Source organism: Rhinolophus ferrumequinum (genome assembly GCF_004115265.2).
Source record: "Rhinolophus ferrumequinum isolate MPI-CBG mRhiFer1 chromosome 3 unlocalized genomic scaffold, mRhiFer1_v1.p scaffold_36_arrow_ctg1_4, whole genome shotgun sequence".
Classification (NCBI taxonomy): Eukaryota; Metazoa; Chordata; class Mammalia; order Chiroptera; family Rhinolophidae; genus Rhinolophus; species Rhinolophus ferrumequinum.
Genome location: NW_022680354.1, coordinates 2,520,622 through 2,543,905, shown reverse-complemented (window position 1 = coordinate 2,543,905; position 23,284 = coordinate 2,520,622). Strand labels below are relative to the sequence as shown.

The 23,284-nt window shown below is 43.4% G+C and overlaps 1 protein-coding gene across 4 annotated transcripts; it reads left to right on the top strand.

The window, feature by feature from the left end:
* The first annotated feature begins 5,127 nt into the window (after window positions 1–5,127).
* On the top strand, window positions 5,128–22,970 carry PHF10 (PHD finger protein 10). Of its 4 annotated transcripts, none has more exons than XM_033100403.1 (12): window positions 5,128–5,258; window positions 7,570–7,676; window positions 9,374–9,504; window positions 10,092–10,169; window positions 11,849–11,982; window positions 12,080–12,229; window positions 13,538–13,647; window positions 15,665–15,818; window positions 16,496–16,651; window positions 21,154–21,262; window positions 21,551–21,739; window positions 22,782–22,970. In XM_033100403.1, exons 1-12 carry the CDS (start codon window positions 5,172–5,174, stop codon window positions 22,865–22,867), a joined length of 1,491 nt encoding a protein of 496 aa, XP_032956294.1. In that variant the 5' UTR covers window positions 5,128–5,171; the 3' UTR covers window positions 22,868–22,970. The 4 variants fall into 4 exon arrangements, with proteins under 4 accessions (XP_032956294.1, XP_032956293.1, XP_032956295.1 ...); XM_033100402.1 differs by having other exon boundaries at window positions 10,086–10,169; XM_033100406.1 differs by lacking the exon at window positions 5,128–5,258 and adding an exon at window positions 5,989–6,626 and having other exon boundaries at window positions 10,086–10,169.
* The last annotated feature ends 314 nt before the right edge of the window (window positions 22,971–23,284 follow it).

The following is a 23,284-nucleotide window of genomic DNA, read 5'->3' as shown; positions in this document are numbered from 1 at the left end:
TACCAGATCACAAGCTTCATCTCTACTCGGCTCCTGCCATCATTCTTTGTGACTTCAACTTCCATGCAGATAATCACCAACAAGGCAGTCCCCGCTTCATGCGCTCTGATACGCACACATCTAGTTACCACAGTCCATTAGTAAAACACCAGTTCCCCAACACCATGCTTCGACTTTCAGTCACCACCGTGTATTACCTGTGAGTGATTTGGGAAGGTCCAAACTCCACAGCTAACTCTAGTCCACACATCCTTATGTAAATAACAGATGGCTTCATGATCCTTTTTCCAAGTCTGTCAGTCATTGGTCATGGCACATCTGTTACTCAGCTCAGTTCACAACACAGCAGAGCTTGTGGTTGTGTTGTCTCCTTGTCTCCCAGTGATGTGATGTTTACAGAAATGGGCCAATAAAAGGGATTGGCCAGAAAAGAAAAGTGCATCAAAGAAATAAGAAGTGACGATGCTGGAAATGAGTTGAATGTGATTAGGACATTTGAAAATGACAACAGCAAAGCCTAGATAGGATGACCGCTATGCCTGGCTGATGGTACTGTAGGAACCACAGGGAGAAAAGCCAGTGAGCAGAAAAAGCAAGGTCAAGTCGTGTCAACATTTTTTTAGTTTAAATTGCTCTCAGAACAGAAACCCATGTATGTAGAGAAAGACCTTCCTCTTTGGATAGAAAACTGGAATAAAATAAAATTCCCAGTCTGGCTAGCGAGCACACAGGAGCCAAGTGCTGTAGTTGCCATGTTGAAAAAAAACTCATTACAAAGGGACTGAAAAACCACCTTTTCCTGCCAGTAAAGCTGCTTCTGTCACTTTATAAGTCGACGTGAATTAATATTGAGCTACCTGGGAAGCTGCTAGCTCCAGTCAGGGTGCTGCTGTGACTTCAGATGAGTGAGAGCAAGCAGTTGTGGCGAAAGGATGAAGATGTCCAGAGGAAGAGAAACTGGTAACAACTTCACTTTAAAGAAACTCTTGGAGATACTTTACAGCATTGAAAATGCAAAACAAAATGTTGGAAACTACCCAAGCTCAGAAAAAAAAGTATGACAACGTATCAAGATATAGAAAATATAAGTCATAGGATGGGCAGAAGGCAAGCACACTTCAAACTACTCTTGGAAAACTGTTTACAAAGAAAATAATTCTCAGTGTTTCTCATGTTCTAAATTGCAGTGTGCTCAGTACATGTAAGTTTCACAATCAAAAACATTCCATATACATTTATAATTGGCAGTAAGGGAGTTTGATGTTTTAACAAAAGTTTTTTTAAAGTCATAGAACAATTGCAATTTTTCTCTTTGATTCTTAAAATTGCTTTGCATGATTGTGGGTTCTGTGGTCATTCTTATAGTCCTGTGGCATCCGGCAAAGCTGGGACTCTAGCTTCTCAGTTCCTTGACTAACTCACGCTCAGTGACCTTTTCCTGTAGCTCACCTGGGTTCACCCTGTAGACCTTGTGATTATCAAAGTCAATTTGACCTCTGAACTTGCAATTCCAAGCAGGTTATTCTCATGCAATTATTTCCTGTCCTTCCTGCTCACCACTTGTAGTACCTGAAGACAGCCACTCTTCAATCTTATTGAAATCTCCAATTCATTACCTTCCCCCACTATTACTAGTCCTCTTCTTGTCCTTGGTCATCTCAGCTGTCATGGCCCATCAGTATAATCACTGCCTTACAAACACACTCCAGGTCCCTTTGCCTCTTTTCTTCACCTGGGAAAACCCCTTCCTGAATGGACCCTATTACCCACTTGACTAGCTTGAATTCAAGTAGCTAAACTTGACTGAGAACATTGGAAAACTAGACTGACTGGTTGCACTTTTAACTCATGACCCCAAACCTCCAGAGGGCAAACCACTTGGCATCCTGGAAACTGCTCTTCTACTGTCTACACCTTCTTTCTCCTCCAACTCTCTGTATCCCTCCTTCCCACTCGCTTTCAGCTGATGATCTCACCTCATACTTTATTAAGGAAAGAGAAAGTATCAGAGGAAAATCCTTCAGGTTTTCCACCAGCAAATCTCTAACCCTACTTCCATCTGCAGCCGCATTATGTGTCCCTTCTGTGCCGAGGGATGGACCAGCCCGCTCCCAGCAGCCGTGTCCTCTCTCTCCTGTCGCCATGACTCGCCCTCTTACTGAGTCATTCTTGTCGGCATGGTGCCTCCCATCTTCAAAACATGACCCACCCCTCTACCCTTTTTCTCTGCCATTACTCTTTGCAATCATACTGCTTCCTATACTCTGGCTACAGTCCCTAGCCTCCTATTGCTTCCTTAATTGACTTCAATCTAGTTTTGAAACTGCCACTCCACTGAAATAACCTTGAAGGAATTAAGGTTGCTCCTTATCCCCAAATTGCTAAACACAGCGGGCATTTCTCTGTCCCCTAACTCAACTTCTCAATTGACATAGTTGACCAGTCCCTCTTTTTGAAACACTAGCCTCGCAGCTTACGGTACTCAACTCTTAGTTTTCTTCCTTCTCTATTTCCATGTATGTCTCTGGATTTCTTGGTCTCTGGCCTTTTTCTCACCTGTATCTACATATTCTAAGTGGTCTCATACAGTTTTTTGCCTTTTTCTCTTTACCACTGTATTGCTAGTGCCTAACTCAGGGCCTAACTCGATAAATAGTAAGGTAGTATTTGATAAACAAATGAGTGAACACATGATTCTTTGTATTTCTATCACCTAACATACGGTAGTTCTTAGTTCATAGTTGGTTTCCATTAACTATTTGTGAAATAATTGAGTGGACATTATTCCAATCCTACAGATGAGGAAACAAGAGGGTCAGAGCATAAATAATGTATCCGTGATCACACAGCTAATCAGTGGCACAGCTGCCATTCAAACTAAAGTCTTATTTTCAAATCTTTGTTCTCGTCATTACATCATATTGCCTCCCTGCATATTTATCTCTAACTCCTAGACTCTGCCTTCATTTACCCTATTCTCAAGCCAAATTCAATGACTGATGTACCTGAATATGGCATGTGTCCTATTTTCCCAGCTCTCAGTCTTTTGGGGCTTGAGACCCTACTTCCAGTTCCAATTGTACATTTTCCTGTAGCTGTCCAACCAATCTCTTAGGATACTTTTCAAATTCCAAGTCAACCCTGACATCTTAATTTTTCTAGTTGCAAGTAAATTTTCTCCCACTTAAAGCTCCTTTTGTGTATTTGTATCCTATTCTTCCAGCATTGAAATACCTACAGGCAGCGATTGTAATCCACATAGTGACTCCTTAATGTTCTGCCTTGCCTTGGTGGAAAGGCCAAATTCGTAATTGTTGATTTGGAATGAAGAGTTTTAAATTTTATTTGAGCTAGAGACAGAATTCCCAAGGGAGAAGAGTAGAACCGAAAAACAATATATATATATATACATTAAATTCTCCAGAGAGTCTGACTGAGAGCCTTCATCAATTAAGAGAATTTGGAGAAAGATGCTGATTCTTGGCCGATCAAGACACTGAAGGGTCATTTTCTGTAGTGGACTCTTGGTAGTGAAATGGGGAATTGAGAAAGCAAAGTCTAGATTAGGAGCAGTCTGTGAGACTGAAGTTGTTGTCGATGCCATTTGTGACCGGGTGCAAGTGGGGTCAGGAAAGGGTGGGCTCAGAGAGTCAAAGTAGGCTGTTTGTGCTATGTCATGGGCTAGAAGTAATCCCTTTGTTTTATGTTTCCAAACTTGTCCGCTGAGTGTAAGCAAAAATAATGAACGAAAAGGAAGCCATATTGAGCTCTAAATCCAAGAACATTCTCTATTGTCCCGAAACAAGTCTTGTACTTTCTAAGATAATAAAGTGTCTGCTGAGGGATCAACTTTAACAAATTTCTGGCACCCTTGTCATCTTATCACAGCTGTCTGCCATGTGTTGAGGTTCAGTTCCTGAGTTTTTAAAAAATTTTGGTGAAGTTGTAGACCTGACGGGGTGAAGCCTAAGAACTAGGATTAGGAGTAAACTCAGTTCCAATAAAACAGCTCCAATTTTCTTGGTGCCTTTCATGGGCCTATCATGTACTATGCATGCCCCTTACAATAATCCCGGAGACTCGGGTTTTTCTCCCCTTAACAGGTGGGAAAAGAGGTTAAATGAGTTGCCAAGGCTGGAATAAGCACCGGTGCCAGAAACCAAACATCAGTGTGGTTCCCAAACGTCCTGTGGCCTCTGCAGCAGTGTCCCCTGGCCGGTTGCCTTAGGAAGCTCCCTGCAGCCTCCTCGGAGCCACTGTCGGTCCTCGGTCCTCTACGGCAGGCCGTCCTGTTGTCTGTCATGCGAGCGCAGAGTCACACGCACGCAAGCTGAATTTCAGCAGCTTCTGCGGTTACTGGCTTCGGCCGCACTGAGGTGGACGTGATCAACTTTTCAAATGGAACCGGCTGCGGACGTCATTGGGTTGTGCACATGCACGGCAGGTGGTTCTGAGCAGCACAGCCAGGCTGAAGCGGAGGACAAAGGCAGGCGGGGCGGCCGCTGGGCAGGGGGCCGCGAGGCAGTGGGCAGGGACCTCTCAGCCCGCGGGACCCAGCGCACCGCGACCCGGCGTGGAGTGGGGGTCAGGACGCGGGACCCCGGGGGAGGGGGACGGGACCCCCGGGCACCGGGAGGGCGGGCGGGGCGGGGCGCGCGGCGGGCGCGGTGGGAGGAGAGGGCTGACGTGGAGGGGCCGGGCCGGGGGCGCGGGGAGGGCGGGGCCGGGCCGGGGGCGCGGCGGGAGGTGGGGCGGCGGAGCGCGGGGCTGCGGCGGGCGGGCGGGCGGGCCTGGGTGGCCGCGGCCCGGGGCGCGCGGGCTGAGGGAGCGGCGCGGCGGCGGCGGCTGCGGGCTGCGGGCTGCGGGAGCGGCGGGCCGAGGGCCGCGGGGCGGCTGAGGGCGGCGGGCGCGGGGGCCTCGGCCGGGGCCGAGGGCGGCCGGGCGGGCGGGCGGGCGGGCGGCGCGCGGCGCTGGCGGCGGCCATGGCGGTGGCGGCGGCGCTGGCGGGCCGCGGGGCGCGCGGCGGCAGGGGCCGGCCCCCGGGCGGCGGGCGGGCGGAGGGGGCGGGGCCCGGGCGGCGGGCGGCCCGCGCGGCGGCGGCGGCAGCGGCGGCGGCGGCCGGGACGAGGCGGCGGCGACGGCGGAGGCGGCGGCGCGGGGCGCTCGGGCTGATGGCGGCGGCGGCCGGCCCCGGGACGGCGCTGTCCCCGCGGCCGTGCGACAGCGACCCGGCCACCCCGGGAGCGCAGTCCCCGAAGGTGAGGAGGCGGCCGCTGGGCGAGCGAGCGGGCGGGCTGGACGCGGGGCCGGGGCGGGGGCCTGGGAGGCGCGGAGGCCGCAGCCTCGGACAGCGGCCGGGCCCCCGGTGCGCAGCCGGGACGGCCGCGGCCTGTTCCGCTTCCGCATCCTCCGCGCGTCGCGGCTCGTTTATAACCGCCGAGCGGCCGCCGGGCCGCGGCGGACACGGAAGTCAGGGAACTGGGCCGTCCGTGGGCCCGACACGCCGCGGGCCCCGAGCGCGCCCCGGGAGTTGTGAGGAGCGGCGGGGAAACGCGGCCCCTGGACACTCGGCGTCCTGGCGACTCCGCGGCGGCCCGAGAAGACGCCGTACTTGGCGGCGTCCGGACGTAACCGGACTTGGTGTCCCGGAGGCGACGCCGAGTGGACGAGACCACCAGGGGCCGCGGGACGCCGTGCGGTGCTGCGTGCTGGGACCAAGTTTGTAGTTTGTGACACAGGTTGGAACGGAGGCGTAATTTTAAGAACCTCAAGCCTTAAGTTGTTGAAAAGTTGAAATTAGATCCTGGGAGAGGACATTTGCGATGGATCCACCTCTTTCCTGAAGGACCGTGTCGCCGGGACCCGGGAAGGGTTTCGCTGGCGGGAGCGAGGCCGCCCTGCCCCGCGGCGCCCGCGCCCCGCGGTGGAGCGACGAGCCTGAGCCGCGCGCGGCGCGCAGCCTTGGAGCGGCTGGAGCCCGTCCCGGCTGCGGCGCTCGGGCCTGAAGCACCGGTGTGGAGAGACACTTAGGGGTGGACCACCTGTGACTCAGGGGCAAATGTCTGACCTAGTCAGGTGGCAGTCCTCAGACGTGGACTTTAGTGTCCCCATTTCTTAGCCAAGGGAAATGTACTTAAACACGTGGACATAAAAATTCTTCAAGTGCTCAGAAGCAAGCAAAATAGCAACACGTGATACCCGGATGCTTAAAAGGCATCATGCCTGAAGTATTGAATATGAAATGGTTCAATTGTGATACTTACTGTTAAATGTACATTTTTGGAGAATATTTAGACAGTTCTCCACATCCGAGCTGGCTGCTTGCCTTAGGAATATACAGAGCTCTTCCCACTGAATGCTTATTTTATAAGAATCAAAAAGGAGAAGGAAAATATTCTGCATCTTTTACTTTTTGGGATAGAATCAGAGTAAATTCCTTACAGCTGGGCCATTGGAGACTTCTAAATTGTCGTCGTCATCATCATCATCATCATCGTCGTATTAACTAACTTTTATTGGGCTCTTAATTTTTTTCTGGATCTTGCTTTTAAGTGCTTCCCATCTAGTAACTAATTTAATCCTTGTATTAGCCAAGCAACACAGGCACTATTCTCTCCATTTGACAGGTAAGGAGTGGCTCAAAGAGCATAACCGCTCAGCTAATGAAGGGCAGGGCCCAGACCCAGGCAGCCCAGCTTTGGCATGCCTGACCGACATGCCTTACTTACTACCTCTTTATCTTCTTCTGCAGGATGGCTTTGCTTTTAATACTTAGCAAGAGGACCCTGGTATTTAACGAAATTGTATTAATCTTAGTAAGCTACATTACTTTGATTTAAAACAATGTAAGCCTTCTAGTCATTAAGCCTTAGCTAATATGTAAATATATCAATTTCCTAACATTTGATACTTCACTCATTTCCTTAATGATCCAATTTACAGCCTTGATATTATAATCCCATAATGCATAATGTCACTTAAAAAATTTTAAGCCTCTCCTTTTTTGGGGGGGAGGGTTTTGCTTGATGACTATATAGATTGATGACTCTTATTAGGGTATATTATTGCTAAATGTTTACAATGTAAGAAAAAAATGGAACAAGACTGGTAATCTGTTTTTAGTCCTTGTATGTCTTTTCACAGGGATATAAGTACCTAAAATAGCCAATTAGTATAAACCAGGTGTGAGTCAAGTGAAACAGGAAATGATCCCTCCATATATTTTGTTCTTACCTGAGGTAAGAAGGTTTGCTCTAATTTTAGAGTTGCCGCAATTTTATGTTTGTTTAAACTAGAAGGCATTTTAACCTTAAGTGAGAAAGCAAAAGTAGATTTAGATTTATAGGTTAATTGAGTTTTTTACTTGTATGGAAGACCAGTTTTTAGTTTTTTCCAGGTCTTGCCCATGCCACATTCTGGGCTTCCTTTTAATTTTAATGGAAAGTTAGCATTTATATAACCAGCTGTGCTTAGAAAGTCTTCAAGTGCGCCTTTTAGCAAGTCTGAGAAGATACGTTCTTTACATATTAATCTTTCTCTTATTATTTTTTGAATCCTTTTAACGTATAGGATGATAACGAAGATAATTCAAATGATGGGACCCAACCATCCAAAAGGAGGCGAATGGGTTCAGGAGATAGCTCTAGGAGTTGTGAAACTTCAAGTCAAGATCTGGGGTACTGTCGTTTTATTGCTTAATAACATTTTTTGTGGTATGTTTCTCTTCTCTGCATTAGCTCTCCACTCCCCTCCCCCTAGCTCTAGTAAAAGCAGGTATCAAAAATTGTAGAATGTTTTTTCTCACATTTTACAGTATGACACCAAAGTTTGTTTTGCTTTCCATGCAATTGAGTGTTTTTTTTTTTTTAAGTTTTGCATAAAATTCACTATTTTAACTGTTTTTAAATGTGTAGTTCGGTGGCTTTAATTCATTCGTAATGTTGTGTATACCATCAGCACCATCCATTTCCAAAACTTTGTTGCTACTGAAAACAGAAACTCCACAACCATTAAGCACTAAAAATTCCCATTTCCCTCTTCCCTCAGCCCTGGCAATCACCACTTTACTGTTTGTCATTATGAATTTGCCTATTCTAGGTACCTTGTATAAGTGGAGTCATACAATATTTGTCATTTTGTGTCTGGCTTATTTCAGTTAGCATAATTCCTTCAAAGCTCATCCATGTTGTAGCATGTGTTAGAATTTTCTTCCTCTTTAAGGCTGAATTATACTCCATTGTATGGATGTACATTTGTTTATCCATTCGTCTGTTGATGGACACTTGGGTTGTTTCCACCTTTTGGATATTGTGAATCATGCTGCTGTGAATATTGGTGTATACATATCTGTTCAGAATCCCTGTTTTCTGTTCCTTTGGGTATACACCTAAGAGTGGAATAGCTGGATTATATGGTAATTTTATGTTTTCTACAGTCGCTGTGCCATTTTATATTCCTACCAGCATTGCACAAAGTTTCCAATTTCTTTCCATCCTTAGCAATTTGTTCTTTTCTGGTTTTTTTTTTTTTGTGTGTGTGTGTGTGTGATAGGAGTGAAGGGTCCAGTTTCATATTTTTGCGTTTGAATATCCAGTTTCCCAGCGCCATTTTTGAGAAAACTGTTCTTTTCGTTCGTTACTTTAAATTGGTTAGATATATGAAATAGTGTCACCTTCCTGCATCTATTACCCATTGATGAAATTTAGAGGTTGGATTGGTCCAGGTCCAGAAATTGGAGTCTTTGCTGTTCAGGATTGGGATTGATCTGGGATGCACTGGCACCATCAAACTGGGTCCATTCTTTGCTTCTGGGTTAATGGAGTCTGTCACAACACATAATTATGGTTTATAGTTTAATTCATTGGGAAATAGGTTTCTAGAGTTCTGCTTTCTCACCTTTGCGTGACTCACTGAACAGCAGATGGAGAACAAGTTACTTTAAACCCTGGTTGGATGAACTAGGGGCTATGGGTGTTACACCAAAAAGAAAGAATTCAGAACTGGTGTCACCACACTGTTTGGGCCTTAAAGGTCTGTTAAGCTAAAAAATGTCTGTTCCTAACAGTTGTGAGTGTTGGTTCTTTGTGGTATATAGAAAATGTTATTTCCATTGTACTTTTCTGTTTTGGCAGATGGTTTGTTTCTAGATGGTTTCCTTTCCTTCTACCTGTTTTGTAACTTCCTTTGATAACACATGAAATCGTGGGAAGTTTTTTGTATTGCAAAGTCATAGAAGACTGACTGAGAATTTAAGTAGTTAAAATAGTTTTTCAAAATCCTTAAATATCCTTAAAAATAAATATTCTCAAAAATAAAAATGATTAAAATTGAATAGAAGCTGCATAAAAGGCATAATATATATTTCTGTGCTTAGCTTTAGCTACTATCCAGCAGAAAATTTGATAGAGTACAAATGGCCACCTGATGAAACAGGAGAATACTATATGCTGCAAGAACAAGTCAGTGAATATCTGGGCGTGACCTCCTTTAAAAGGAAATATCCAGGTATTAAGTCTTAGTTTGTGTAACAGATTAAATCTAACTTTTAACTAATAGTTTTTCTTTTTCATAAGTTGTCAACCAATGAATATTTGAGTGTGGATTATTTATAATATATTTTACATTCTTCTGCCGCTTGATTTTCATTTACTCCTGTCATCCAACATCTCTCTTTACTATTAATTTGCTCTTTTGTCTTATAAATTGATTTGAAAAGAACATGAGGAAGATAGAGTTCCTGGGAGAAATTTTAGGAAAAAATCATTCTGTAGCTCTATGAACCAACAGTTTTGTTTGTTTACGATTTCTCCTTGACCTGAGGAATGGAGGTAGCTATTTAAGCCGTGTTTGAATTATACTTCATCAGCTATTTTAATATAATTAATTGTGTTAACTTCTAGCTTTGGATTATTCTCTTTTCAATTTTATTTTAAATTTATTTCTTGAATTTGAGAATTTTTGTGTAGCCTCTTCTAATTTTTTAATAATTAAAGAAAATTTTTAAAGGTTTTACAAATGCATAATGTTACAGATGCAAAAGACTATTTTTAATAGTCCTTTTTTTTTTTTTTTTTTTATTTTTGGAGATTTAGAGCGACGAGATTTGTCTCATAAGGAGAAACTCTACCTGAGAGAGCTAAATGTAATTACAGAAACTCAGTGCACTCTAGGTAATGAAAGCTTCTAACGTGACTTTTGAAAGCTAACGTTTATAAGATGATATTGGATGAGCATTTGTCTCCTTTCCTAAAATATTTTACAAAATTAAAGTAGATTGAATTATTTAAATGCTAAATTTGTACTTCACTTTTGACTCTTGTTAAAATACAAAGGAGAATGATATATTTTATAATAATACTGTTTTCTAATACCTTTCACAGAAGTGTCAAAGTGTGTGTGTTTTGAGTGCTAATTTGAGTGCTACTACTTTGAGTATAGTACTTTTTAAAACTATTGCTTGTGGACCCTGAGAAAGAAGATACCTACTGAGAAGCACTCTTGGTGGCTAACTGGACTCAAATTTAACAACAGAGCGTAGCACCTGTTTCTAAACAGGGGCTTTTCCTGCTCTTGCAAACTGCACTTCAGGGAGAAGGGTGCTGTTGAGTTGTCTCCCCACCACCACTAAACCCCACCCCCCAGACACACTGAACTGTGCTTCTGCTCTCTGAACCAGCCCTCATAAAGGAGTTCCTGGGTTGGTATTTCAACCAATAGAACTGAGGCTTTCTCTGTCCAGTTGGATCTGCACAGTTATATTCCCCATCAGTATCTTAACTGACCAATCAGAGCTGCTCCGTTCTGGCTAATCAGGACAGTGACTTTTGGACCAGTCAAACAGTGAGGATTTGGAGACCTCATTTGCATGAGGACGGACCAGTCAGGGACCAGGGGTGGGGACTTCTGTCTGTATAAGTCAGCCCCCCACTCCTTGGGAGAGTGCACTTTCCTTTAATACTAAACTCTGAAGACTGCTCACTGAATGGAGCAGGTGTAACAGAGCAGAGCAGGACTGTCTAGCCAGAGAGGGGCCTGGCCCCAGGGCCACCTCACGGCTGTACTGCTTCATAGTTGAGCTAGAACACGATTGAGCTGTTCCACGGCTATGCTGTGTCACAACTGAAATGTTTGCACTGAGTAGTTTCCCTCTTTACTGCACCCCAAATTGGGGGATTCCTCTTGGTATTGAATTGGCGCCAATGACCATCAGTTGACAGTTCTTATCTCTTAAAAGGCAAATTTTGCTCAATTTTTAGTTTTGTATAATTATCTCCATGCTTTATTTGTAATTTACCTTTTCATAAACATTTTATTTCAGTATGGCTGCTTTTTAATATAAAAGCATGGAAATTCATCTCAGTAGTTGTTATATTTGATACTATGAGTTTTGAAAATTGCCTGAGTGTGTGTGTGTGCCGATGCTTTTAGTGACATATGAGTTGACTGTTTATAATAGTTCTAGTTTATCGAATTTGAAGATTAAGACTGTAATATATTGAAAAGTTCTTCGTTTTTCTTATCTAATATTCTATGTTATTGTCACTACTTAGTATATATCATTAGTTAGCAATTGTTTCTAATAAAGGGATTTATGTTTATAGTACATAGAATCTTAAACATTTGGTTGAGAAATTGATTTCTTTGCCTTTGTGACTTTGGTAATCTATTTCTTTTTAATTGTTTGATTGTATTATGAATATTTTTTTATTTTCAAATGTTTTCAAATATTTTGCTTTGACTCTTGGAAAACCTTTAAATGTAGAGTAGTCTGAAGGAAAAGCACATTTTGAAAAGCAGTTTTGTTCGCTTAGCCTTAATTGATTTTCTTTACCTTTTTTGTCCAAAATAGGTTTAACAGCCTTGCGTAGTGATGAAGTGATTGATTTAATGATTAAAGAATATCCAGCCAAACATGCGGAATATTCTGTTATTCTACAAGAAAAAGAACGTCAACGAATTACAGATCATTATAAAGAGTATTCTGTAAGTATTGAGATGACTAACATCTTTTATTTGGTTTGGGGAGAATGACATTTTGTAAAATTATATGTGACTTCCATCTGTAATATTTTTATTTCAGCAAATGCAACAACAGAATACACAGAAAGTTGAAGCCAGCAAAGTGCCTGAGTACATTAAGAAAGCTGCCAAAAAAGCAGCTGAATTTAACAGCAACTTAAACCGGGAACGTATGGAAGAAAGAAGAGCTTACTTTGACTTACAGACACACGTAGGAACACTTTGTGTGAACCCCATGCATGGCTTGTTGGTGCAGAGTCCTTTATCATTGTCACTTTCTGTACCGGCCACGTTCTTCCCCAGAACTCAGGATACTATTTTGAATGATGGCCTGATGATACTCTGTTCGTATGTGTGTGTGTGGGGTGTGTGTGTGTGCTGTGGGTGGTGTGTGATGTATGAGTGTGTTTGGTGTGTGTGTGTGGGGTGTGTGTGTAGGGTGTGTGTGCGTGTGGTTGTGTGTGTGGTGCATGAGTGTGTTTGGTGTGGGTGTGCTGTGTATGTGCTGTGGTATGTACGTGTGGTGTGTGTGTGGGGTGTGCGTGTGGTGTGGTGTGTGTGTGGTGTATGAGTGTTTGGTGTGTGTGTGTGTGTCGTATGGTACGTGTGTTGTGTGTGGGGTGTGCGTGTGGTGTGTGTGTGTATGGTGTGTGGTGTATGAGTGTGTTTGGTGTGTGTGCTCTGTGTATGGGGGGGGTGTGTGTGTGCTGTGGGTGGTGTGTGTGTCCTATGATACGTGTGGTGTGTGTGTGCATGTGTGCGTGTGGTGTGTGGTGTATGAGTGTGTTTGGTGTGGGTGTGCTGTGTGTGTGCTGTGGTGTGGTACGTGTGGTGTGTGTGTGTGGGGTGTGTGTGTATGTGGTATGTGTGTGTCATGTGTCTATGTGTGGTGTGTGTGGTATGTGGTGTGTGTGTCGTGTGTATGTGGTGTGTGTGTGGTATGTGTGGTATGTGTGGTGTGTGTGTGGGGTGTGTATATGCTGTGTGTTGTGTGGGTGTGCGTGTGTGTGTGTGGTGTGTGTGTCGTGTGTGAGGTGTGTGTGTGTGGTGTGGGTGTGCGTGTGTGTGTGTGGTGTGTGTATGTAGTGTGTGTGCATGGTGTGTGTATATGTGTGGTATGTGTGTATGTGTCTTTTGCTTTGTGGCATGCATTCTGCATGGGACTGATAGCTACGTGTTGTACTTGCTGTGGTGGTTATAAGAGATTTCCGTATTCACTTAATTCTCGCAGTTACCACGTGAGCTTAAAACGTGTTATTTCCATTTTATAGATAAGGATGTTGAGCTACAGAGGTTTTAGAATTTGCCCAGGTCACGTTGCTGAGAGACAAACTGTCTTTCCTCAGCGGTGACCTTGGGGAAGAGCCGGACAAAACTCAACCTGTAGAACAAGAAACACCCGTTTTCTCTTAGGTTGCGGCTCCTAACGTCTCTTCTAGCTCAGCTTTTTGGGGAGGAGTGCGGTGGGACTGTTTTCTAGTATGGAATCAGTTTTGTGTCTTTCTTCGTGTTCACCCAGGTTATCCAGGTGCCTCAAGGGAAGTACAAAGTGCTACCGACAGAGCGGACCAAGGTCAGTTCCTACCCGGTGGCCCTCATCCCCGGACAGTTCCAGGAATATTACAAAAGGTATTCAGGGCTTTCACTTACCAGTGGCACTGGCTTTGGGGAGGAACTGCAGAGCCTTGGGTGGCGCTTGAGAGCCTGTCGCTCTGCCAGTTTCACTGTCAGTGTTGCCTGAGACTTGTGTCCACGCGCTGTCTTCCACGGGTCTGTGGTGAAGAGCTCCCTTCAGCTGGGATGTGGACACCTGCTGGCAGAGCCTGGGCTGCCCCTCTCCCCGCCTGCTCTGTGCTTCTGTGGACACGCGTCAGAGGCACCTCCCTCCTGGGCCATGGCCCAGTGGTGCTGGTGTCAGTTGAAGGCTCATTGGAAATGCAGATTCTCAGGCACAGCCCCAGACCTGCTGACTTGGGTCTGCATTTTCACAGACGCCAGTCCAGTCTGAGAAGCACCGGCGTAGCCTGCGGAGGGGCTGCCAGCGCCGGCATGGGCACCAGGTGTCTGTAGGCACATCAGCACCCTGGCCAGTCTGTGCTGCGTGTGTCTTACGTGCAGCCTGGGGGGACTGGAAACAGCACTAATGGCATCGCTTGGTTTCAGAGTCTCAGCTTTAAACCTGCGTTGTTTGCAGCTGGCGAATGTTCTTTAGAGAGTAGTGTTTAAAATAGACTCGAGGATGATGCTGCTTGAAAGTCAAGTTTAATGTACAGGCCAGCAGATTGTAATTTGGTTGTTTTGGGGTCAGCAAATTATTAGAAGCAACATGCCAGTGTCCCGACCTCTGTGCTTCGGTCTGATGTCTCTGTTGAGAAAGCTGCTGACCCAGCGTGCGCTCCTGGGTGAAGTGCACGAGCAATGGCTGTGTGTGAAGAAGGGCGCCCTGCGATGACCGCGGCACAAGCACTGTCAGTGGCTGTGCACCGTCAGACCCGGGAGTGGGTGCCGAGCCCTAGTTTCAGATGAGATGATTAAATTTGTTAGAATACGTGCTTCACAAATGGGTTTAAAATAATGTGTTACTGAAAATTTTGTTTCTTAAATAATATGGACCAGGCACTGCTGTGACTTACGTGCGTCAGTTTAATTATTCCTCCTGTCCATTCTGGGAGGTAGCCTCTTATCACCGTACCTGTCTTCCATGGGAAGCAGTGACAGCGCACACGAGCTGCAGCGACTTAGGAAAGTGGAGGAGAGGGGTGCCCAGCCAGCTTGGGTTTTGTGCAGGATTCTCTATTGCCACAGTCCTCCCTGGTCTGCTGACATTTTTATTTTGTTTTATTTTGGGGATTGAGGGTAAAGAAGAGAGATACTGTCTTTTTTTTTTTTTTTTTAAGTTTTTTTTTATTAGGGAAGGGGAACAGGACTTTATTGGGGAACAATGTGTATTTCCAGGACTTTTTTCCAAGTCAAGTTGTTGTCCTTTCAATCTTAGTTGTGGAGGGTGCCATTCAGCTTCAAGTTGTCCTTTCAGTCTTAGTTGTGGAGGGCGCAGCTCAGCTCCAGGTCCAGTTGTCATTGCTAGTTGCAGGGGGCGCAGCCCACCATCCCTTGCGGGAGTCGAACCGGCAACCTTGTGGTTGAGAGGACGCGCTCCAACCAACAGAGCCATCCGGGAGCTCAGCAGCAGCTCAGCTCAAGGTGCCATGTTCAATCTTAGTTGCAGGGGGCGGAGCCCACCATCCCTTGCGGGACTCGAGGAATTGAACTGGCAGCCTTGTGGTTGAGAGCCCACTGTCCCATGTGGGAATCGAACCGGCAGCCTTTGGAGTTTGGAGCATGGAGCTCTAACCGCCTGAGCCACCCGGCCGGCCTGAGATACTGTCTTTTGATAATAAGAATCAAATGCATATTGTACACTCTTGTACAATACATATTGTACAGTCTGGTGAAAAAATATTTGGGCTTTTTATTTATTACTTCTCCCTGCTTGATCCCTGAATGAAAAGTTGCTTATTATCTCTAATCACTTTCCAAAAGTATTTGGGGTTAATTGAAAAGATTAAGGCTATCTTTGTAGCTCCAAGATTAGTCCAGTCATATAAAACAATAAGGGGAAACTGCAAATTGTCTTTCTGAACATCAGGTACTCACCGGATGAGCTGCGGTATCTGCCGCTGAACACAGCACTTTACGAGCCCCCTCTGGACCCCGAGCTCCCTGCGCTCGACAGTGATGGTGACTCCGAGGATGCCGACGATGGTCGAGGTGATGAGAGAAGGAGAAACAAAGGCACTTCGGTAAGGACCTCAGTAGGAGGCGTCTCCTTTTCTTTTGTGCTAATTGCTTTCCTGGGATGTTAAACTGAACTTGTGTCACCACCCTCTTTTTGAAAAAGGACAGTTGCATATAATTTCCCGAAAACTTTCGTCAAGAAAAGTTATTTCTTATGTGCATTGACACAGACAAGCTGTACACAGCCTTTGGTACGTGTATGTGTCAGGTTGCCCCTTTGTACTTATTACAAGCAGCTTAAGCAAGGCTGGCAAACATTGGTAAATATAAACACAACCTTATGTGTGTTTAGCACATTAGCTAAGCTTCGAACACCTAAATACATCAGACGCCGTTGTAAGAACTCGGGGCTCTCAGTCCCTGTGCAGCTGAACGTCTCTAATGACTGTTCTTCGATCCCAACACCCACACTTATTTAAAACAGTCGATTTCTTAGACAAATCAGCGCCCTGTGGCACGGCAGAATGCTGAGGCACGGGGCCAGGAGCCGATACTGACAGACGGGGTGTGAGTCGGACACGACTCACACCAGTCGCCCCTGGAAAAGTTTTCTTCTATTTAGAATGATCTTTTTAAGTTGCTGAAACTTGAAAGCTCTTTTGGAATATTTTCTGTAGTTTTCAGAATTGAGACTCAGATCTGTGTGAGTTCTAAGGAATCTGTTTGTGCATTTGCCCTCCAGGACAGCTCCTCTGGCAACGTGTCCGAGGGGGAAGGCCTTCCCGACAGCCAGGATGAGTCTTTCCAGGGAAGACAGAGATCCAGGGACAAAGCTGCTACTCCAAGAAAAGATGCGCCGAAACGCTCTGTACTGTGCAAGTCAGTTCCTGGGTACAAGGTAGAAGAAAAAAGCCCCTGACTCAGCTTCCCTCCCGAGCAGCCTCTGTCCCTGAAACATTTTCACTTTGAATTTCAAAGTTGTGGAGCTCCTGCTTCTGTATCTCGTTAGCTGTTCTCCCGTGGTGTGTGCCCTGTCAGCTTCCTTCTGTTGTGCTTTATTCTCCCGGTGGCTTTTCTGTCCCTCTCGGCTATGGTTTAGCTTCTGTTTTCCGTATATGTACAATTTACAAGAAAATCTTTTTTTTTTCCTTTTAAAGAATAACCAGGCAAGTATGGGTTTTAAAAAAATTAATTTATAGGTGGAACATTATACTTTGTTTCCTTGAGTAACGTTCATGCTTCCCTGACATTTGAAATACCCTGGCATTTAGTAGAGCTGAACAGGCCGAGCTGTGAGGCAGGCTGGGTGTGCTGTAGGCTCGGTTGTACTGTTGCAGTGCCTTTCATTAAGAGAGACCTGGGTTTAATCTCCGGATTATTGTCCATTTGCCAAATTCAGCTAACTCTGTGGTAGAACATAGTAAAACCTTTTATTTACATTGTGGTGATTTTTAGTTTAACCTGGGGAAATAGCATATATAATTCTATGAGAAGGACTTAAATTATTTCATTAGGTAATCTGGCTCTGATATACTTGTTAATTTCTTAATCTGGTTGTTCTCAGAGTAAGGCAGTAGGCTATCAGCAATATTGTTATTTCTATTATTTCCTCCTGATGTCTGCCCGTTACCCTTCAGAGGGTTAGGCGATTTGTACTTGGGGATTTAGAAATATCATAAAAGGAGGGGAATTAGTGCACAGTTTGATGCTTGGATGGTAATTGTAAAATGTACAGTTTTTTGCGTCTGGAATGTATCAGCATATGCTTTCTGTTGTGGCCAGGAAAGTGTTTTGAAGGAGTGTATAAGAGGAAGCTGGTCACACAGTTTTGCGGAGGAGAGTTGTAAGCACGTCACTGTGTAGCAGATTTGGGGTGTGGGGGATGGTCCCCAAGGGCAGGTCCAAGTCAGCGGCTCGCGGACTTCCCTTCAGCCTGCCAGAGCGCATCTGTCACTGTGTTCACCTTTCTTTTCTTGAAGTAAAAGCGCGGCTTCAATTCGTGATTCCATATTTAATTAGAAAATGCCTTTAAATAATCAACCGATCAAGGACTGGTTTTCAGCCTAGCGCAGGAAGTTCCTCAGTTTCATTCAGCGAGGGTGGGGTGCCCTGCAGGAGTGTGTAAGCAGATGGCGTGGTGTTTCCATACTGGTTTTCACCCATGTAGCTTATCTAGTATTTTCAAACTAAAGATTGAAACGAATGTTTAATGATTAAAAGCAAATGAACTCCAAAGGTGAAATTTTGGGAAGTTAGCCTGGTGTGTGTGCTACACTGTGTGCTGCCGGTCTGATAAGAGCTTCTGTTGGGAGTGGCAGCTCATAGCACACTGGATGTTCAGACTTTCAGACGAGAAGGCCGCGCTAATAATTGTGGCTTATAAGAGAATGTTGGAACAGATGTCTTAACAGAGGCTGGAAACAAACGATTCCGTACTGCCATTGATTCACTGTGGAGGAGTCCTGCAGATGAACCTGAGTTGGTGGCACACCTGGGGGTCCAGTATGCAGAGTACACAGTTTTTAATCTCCTGTCCTAAACATGTTTAGTGCTTTAGGGACTGAAAATGTTTCAGGTATTTCAAAGTTTGGAACAGCCAGTATTTAGATTTACTGCATTAATGTGAACCTGTTTATTAGAAGTTAACCTTTCCATGAAAAGTATTAATAAGCCAAGATGTGCCTAACTAAGGATACTTCACGCTGAAGGTCATATATGTAGATCTGTTTTAAAATAAGGGAGTTGAGAAAAGGGATAATGTGTCTGATGTCTTGCTTCGTAAGGTTCACTAGTGCTTGCCCGTAAACTGTAGGACAGGATTGTTTAGGTTACATTAACCTGGAGTTAGAACGGATTTGTTAGGGTTCAGGTCTATGGTACAAGTATGTAACTAGAATCTATACTATATTAGTGCTGCTGGGAAAGTCTCACTTTGGTTATTTTTCAAGCAAGAAAATAGGTGTTGTGAGCATTTTATTTGCGATGCTGAGAACTATTAGGATGAGGATTTTAAGAGTAATGGCACTTTGTTGTTGCAGTTGTTAGAAGTAGAATTGACTCTCTCCATCAGACATCCATGGGGTTCTGTCCCATTCATCTTCAGGGGTGCTGCACACTGCCCTTCCTCCTCCAGCAACCCCACAGTGCACTGAGAGACTAGCGTCCCAGCCAGCGATGGGCGCCCACTGTGGAAAGTCCTGGCTGTGAACAGTGTGGCTTCTTAGAGCGCTCGGAGTACTGGAGTGAAAAAGTGTGTTTTATACTGAGCCGTGGCACCATCACAGAACCTGCTATAGAGTGCTCGCGCGCTCCCCCCCACCCTCCCTCTCCTTTTCTCTCCCTCGTTTCCTCTCTCCCTCCCCCCACTTTCTTCTCCACCCGTCTCTCCCTCTTTTCATCAAGATGAAGACCGTTGGGTAAGAAAAATTTTAAGTGGTTTAACAAAACATGATTTTAAGCTTAGAAGTAAACCTTTCTTGGTGTCCCTTTTATCGTAGGTGTTTAATGTGTATTTTAATGATTGTAGAACTTGAATTGCTCTGGAATGTGAATGACTAGCCTTGTGTTTTATTCCTTTTGACTTTTGTAAAGGATCTCCTACGAGGAGTTCTTTTCTTAGAATTTATTGTGTGGTTACTTTCTTGACTTCCGTGAAAAATATTAGAGTACTTAGTATGCCAGTATCTAACTTAAACTACAAATATTAAATAAGTATATCTTCTACATTTAGTACAGGTACCATAACCAAAAGATATTTCTTATTTTGGTGAGCTGAGGGGTAGCTTTCTGCTGCATATTATGGCAGCTAGAGAGTTGATCGTAACTGAACTAGAATTTGGACCATAGAAGTGCACTTCCTAGCTATTTTTTATTGAGGTATAGGAAAAAGACAATGAGAACCTTAAGCTTAGAATGTAGCAGTAACAACGAAGGGTAACTACACTGCAAGACTTAAAAGGTTTGAGCACGTGACACTATCCTTTTGTTGGGGGAGCAGGGTATAAAGATACACAATACAGGAGATGTAGAATAGTTAACTGCAAAGTTTTATATGTATGTTTTAACTTCCATGATATTTATTATTTTGTAGAGATATTTGTGATTGTTTAGAATTATTGTTTTTATTATATTTATGTATAAGGTTGACTTTTTAAATAAATAAGCCAAAAATTATTTTTGAATGCCTCTGTCATCTTTTGCAAAGGAAGATAATTAAAATAATAAAAAGCTTAAAGAATTAAGAACAAATTGTTTAGGCCTAACAGGTGTTGAAGGTGGCAGTGAGACATTTCAAAGCTGGAATACGAAATACCAAGTTGGAGTTCATTTAAGCTCCTCTTTGGTTCAGTAACTTAGGAAAGGGAAATAGAAGATGCATTTGGCTAGGTTGGAATGAAACAGAAATATAATATTCTGTTTAAAATAGTTTTCCTCCCAGTATACGTATGTATCTATTTTGCCCCAGCCCCCATTTCATAGTCGGCCCACGCTTGCTCTTCTTTTCTGCCGCTGTTACTGATGTATTCATACAGCCTGAATGAGCATATTTTATTTCAGCCAAGGTTGTGATGTTCAAATGTTCTCCCTTTGCTGGTAATTTTAGGTGCAGTAAATCTTTTCTTTGTTCTTTTCCATGTGTTGCCATGTGTTTTTTAAAGCCCAAGTACTTTCATTAGAGCGTATTTTTTAATATGAAAAATGAATGATTCAAAATATGTATGTGTATTTTTTTAAGTGATTTAATTCTTGTCTGAAAACTTACTTTTATGTTTTGTATCTCATACTGTATGCTTTTTCCCTAAGCATAGACTCTTTTATTAATTGATAAGATGTGCAAAGGGAATAATCACACAACTTGGTTTTCCACATTTATGCACATGAATGACAATGTCTGCGTGAGCGGTCTTTCAATTAAAAATGTTGAAGTATTGATTTTGTAACTTTGATTTTATAGATCTAGTTTTACAACTTTTACAACTGTGTTTCAACAACATCAGTATATAAGCTGCTTAAAACAGTCTCTTTTAGAATGAGCTTAACTTGTACTAATAATGGTCATTTGGAAACTGGACTTCCTCTTCCAATTAATGGTGCAGTTTGACATTGTTTTTAGTCTTCCCTTCTAGTTGACTATACAGATTTTACTGTGCATGCAGGGAGTGTAGAATGCTACATGGATGCCTAACATGAGATCACGCCATTGACAAAATTTAAAAATGAAATCGAAGGCTTTAATCAGTAGGCCATCGAATGTTGAAAGCAGACTCATGTCATCTTTCAAAAAGGTCCTCATTAGGAAGTTACCAAAAGTAAAGATAAGGCAGTACAGTAACAGAATTCCTTTTGAACCCACAGTAAGTTCTTCTGGCATGAATTTATAGCCCTCTTCTACCCTTCCAGCCAAAGGTCATTCCAAATGCTCTATGTGGAATTTGTCTCAAGGGTAAGGAGTCCAACAAGAAAGGCAAGGCTGAATCACTTATACACTGCTCCCAGTGTGATAACAGTGGTAAGTAGCGACATGTCTTCTTAACATTTTAACCACCCTCTTTGTTGTTTCAAAAACTACGATTTTTAGTTGTCAGCTAGACTTGAACCAAGGAATTACCCGTATTATAGGGTAATTTGTAAGGCGTAGATTAAGATTTGTAAGGCATTTTCTTCTCTGTATTTTCATTTCTCTTTGGCGATTAAACATTGTAACCATTCTTGAGAATCACAAAGCAAACTAGCATTTTATGCCATATTACGTTAAAAATTCTTGTGTGAAATACTACTAATATTGGTTTTGGTTTAGGCCATCCTTCTTGCCTGGATATGACCATGGAGCTTGTTTCTATGATTAAGACCTACCCATGGCAATGTATGGAATGTAAAACTTGCATTATATGTGGACAACCCCACCATGAAGAAGAAATGATGTTCTGTGATGTGTGTGACAGAGGTTATCATACTTTTTGTGTGGGCCTTGGTGCTATTCCATCAGGTAAAGATTACAAAAAGAAGAAACATTGTCTTTGAGTGAAAGGATTCTCCCAGCATTTTTTAAAACGCTGCTTAAAAACCATAATGCCATGAAGGGCCTGTAGACCCTTCTGTTCACAGCAGATGACCCAAGCTGTGATCACACAGATCACGTCCACCTACTTTTTATCCCTAGCTAACCAACTGAAGGACAAATGAGATGTCAGAGTGCTTGGTCTGAGTTCTGGGAGTAGAGCTCAATGTGTACAATGAGCCACTGGTTTTCTTCTGAAACAGCTGAAGCAACAGCATCAATTTATTTCAAAGTCTTGAGTTTATTTTATGTCATCTATTTAAAAACTTAAAATGAGTGCTTTGCTCTTGTACATACTAAGCCAGATCTATAAATTGAGCCAGCATAACAATTCAGGTAACTTTAGAATGAACACAGAATTGAAGGGTAAATCACAGTAAGTGGACTCAAACATTACACACGCAATTGTGTCATTTTAGAATTTCTTTGCATAGTTAACACTAACACTTTGTAAAATATACCCCTAGAACTAAGTTTCATTCAGACCAAGTATGTAGTACAGTTTATCACTGTGCTGTCAAATACTTGGTAAGTTTTAAAGTGCTGTGTCAGCATAGTATACCAGGACTTGAGAGGACTCTGTTACGACCCACAGCCACCAGTGAGCAGCAGAGAAAAGGACTGAAAAGAAGTCAAACTCAGCAACAGGTTTTAAATTAGGATTTGTATTACTGAAGTTTTTAAGAATGGTAGTGTTTTCAGAAAGGATTATAATTTTTTAAAGGTCCTTATCATTCTGTAGCATTGCTCTTCCGATATGCCCCCCCACCTGAATTTCCCATGGCATTGATTACACCGATTACCTTAAGGGAAGTTTACATTTTTCTCCTTAAATTAAAAAACTCATTTGTGCTCTTCCACCACAAACCCACAGGAATATCATTAGTGACAGCTAAAGGAGAGTTAAATGGGTTTAAAATTCAGTCGTAAATTAAATTCCATTATTATTAACTAACAATTTTTCTCCTAGGTCGCTGGATTTGTGACTGTTGTCAGCGAGCCCCCCCAACACCCAGGAAAGTGGGCAGAAGGGGGAAAAACAGCAAAGAGGGATAGTTTTTGATCTCAGTATTGTAATATGCATTTAAATGAATTATTTGGTGCCAATTTATTTACATTTCATTTTTATGCCAATAAAAGATTTGTTTTTGAAAATTAACTATGTGGTTAAAATCTGCAAGTTGATTCATTTCTGTTATAAATTACTCTCACCCTTGGAACCAATTTCCGGTAGAGAAAGTCCCTCTCTCAGAAAGTTTTTATTTTACTGTTTCCCCGAAAATAAGACCTAGCCGGACAATTAGCTCTAATGCGTCTTTTGGAGCAAAAATTAATATAAGACCCGGTCTTATATAAGACCGGGTCTTATATTATAGTAAAATAAGACTGGGTCTTAATATTAATTTTTGCTCCAAAAGACATTAGAGCTGACTGTCCAGCTAGGTCTTTATTTTCGGGGAAACACGTTAGTAC

Excerpts from the sequence above, each read along its gene's own strand:
- PHF10 (XM_033100402.1), top strand. The coding sequence starts at position 5,172 with ATGGCGGCGGCGGCCGGCCCCGGGACGGCGCTGTCCCCGCGGCCGTGC. Across the intron at positions 5,259-7,569 it reads CGGGAGCGCAGTCCCCGAAG|GATGATAACGAAGATAATTC; the intron begins GTGAGGAGGCGG and ends TTTAACGTATAG. Across the intron at positions 21,263-21,550 it reads CTCCCAGTGTGATAACAGTG|GCCATCCTTCTTGCCTGGAT; the intron begins GTAAGTAGCGAC and ends GTTTTGGTTTAG.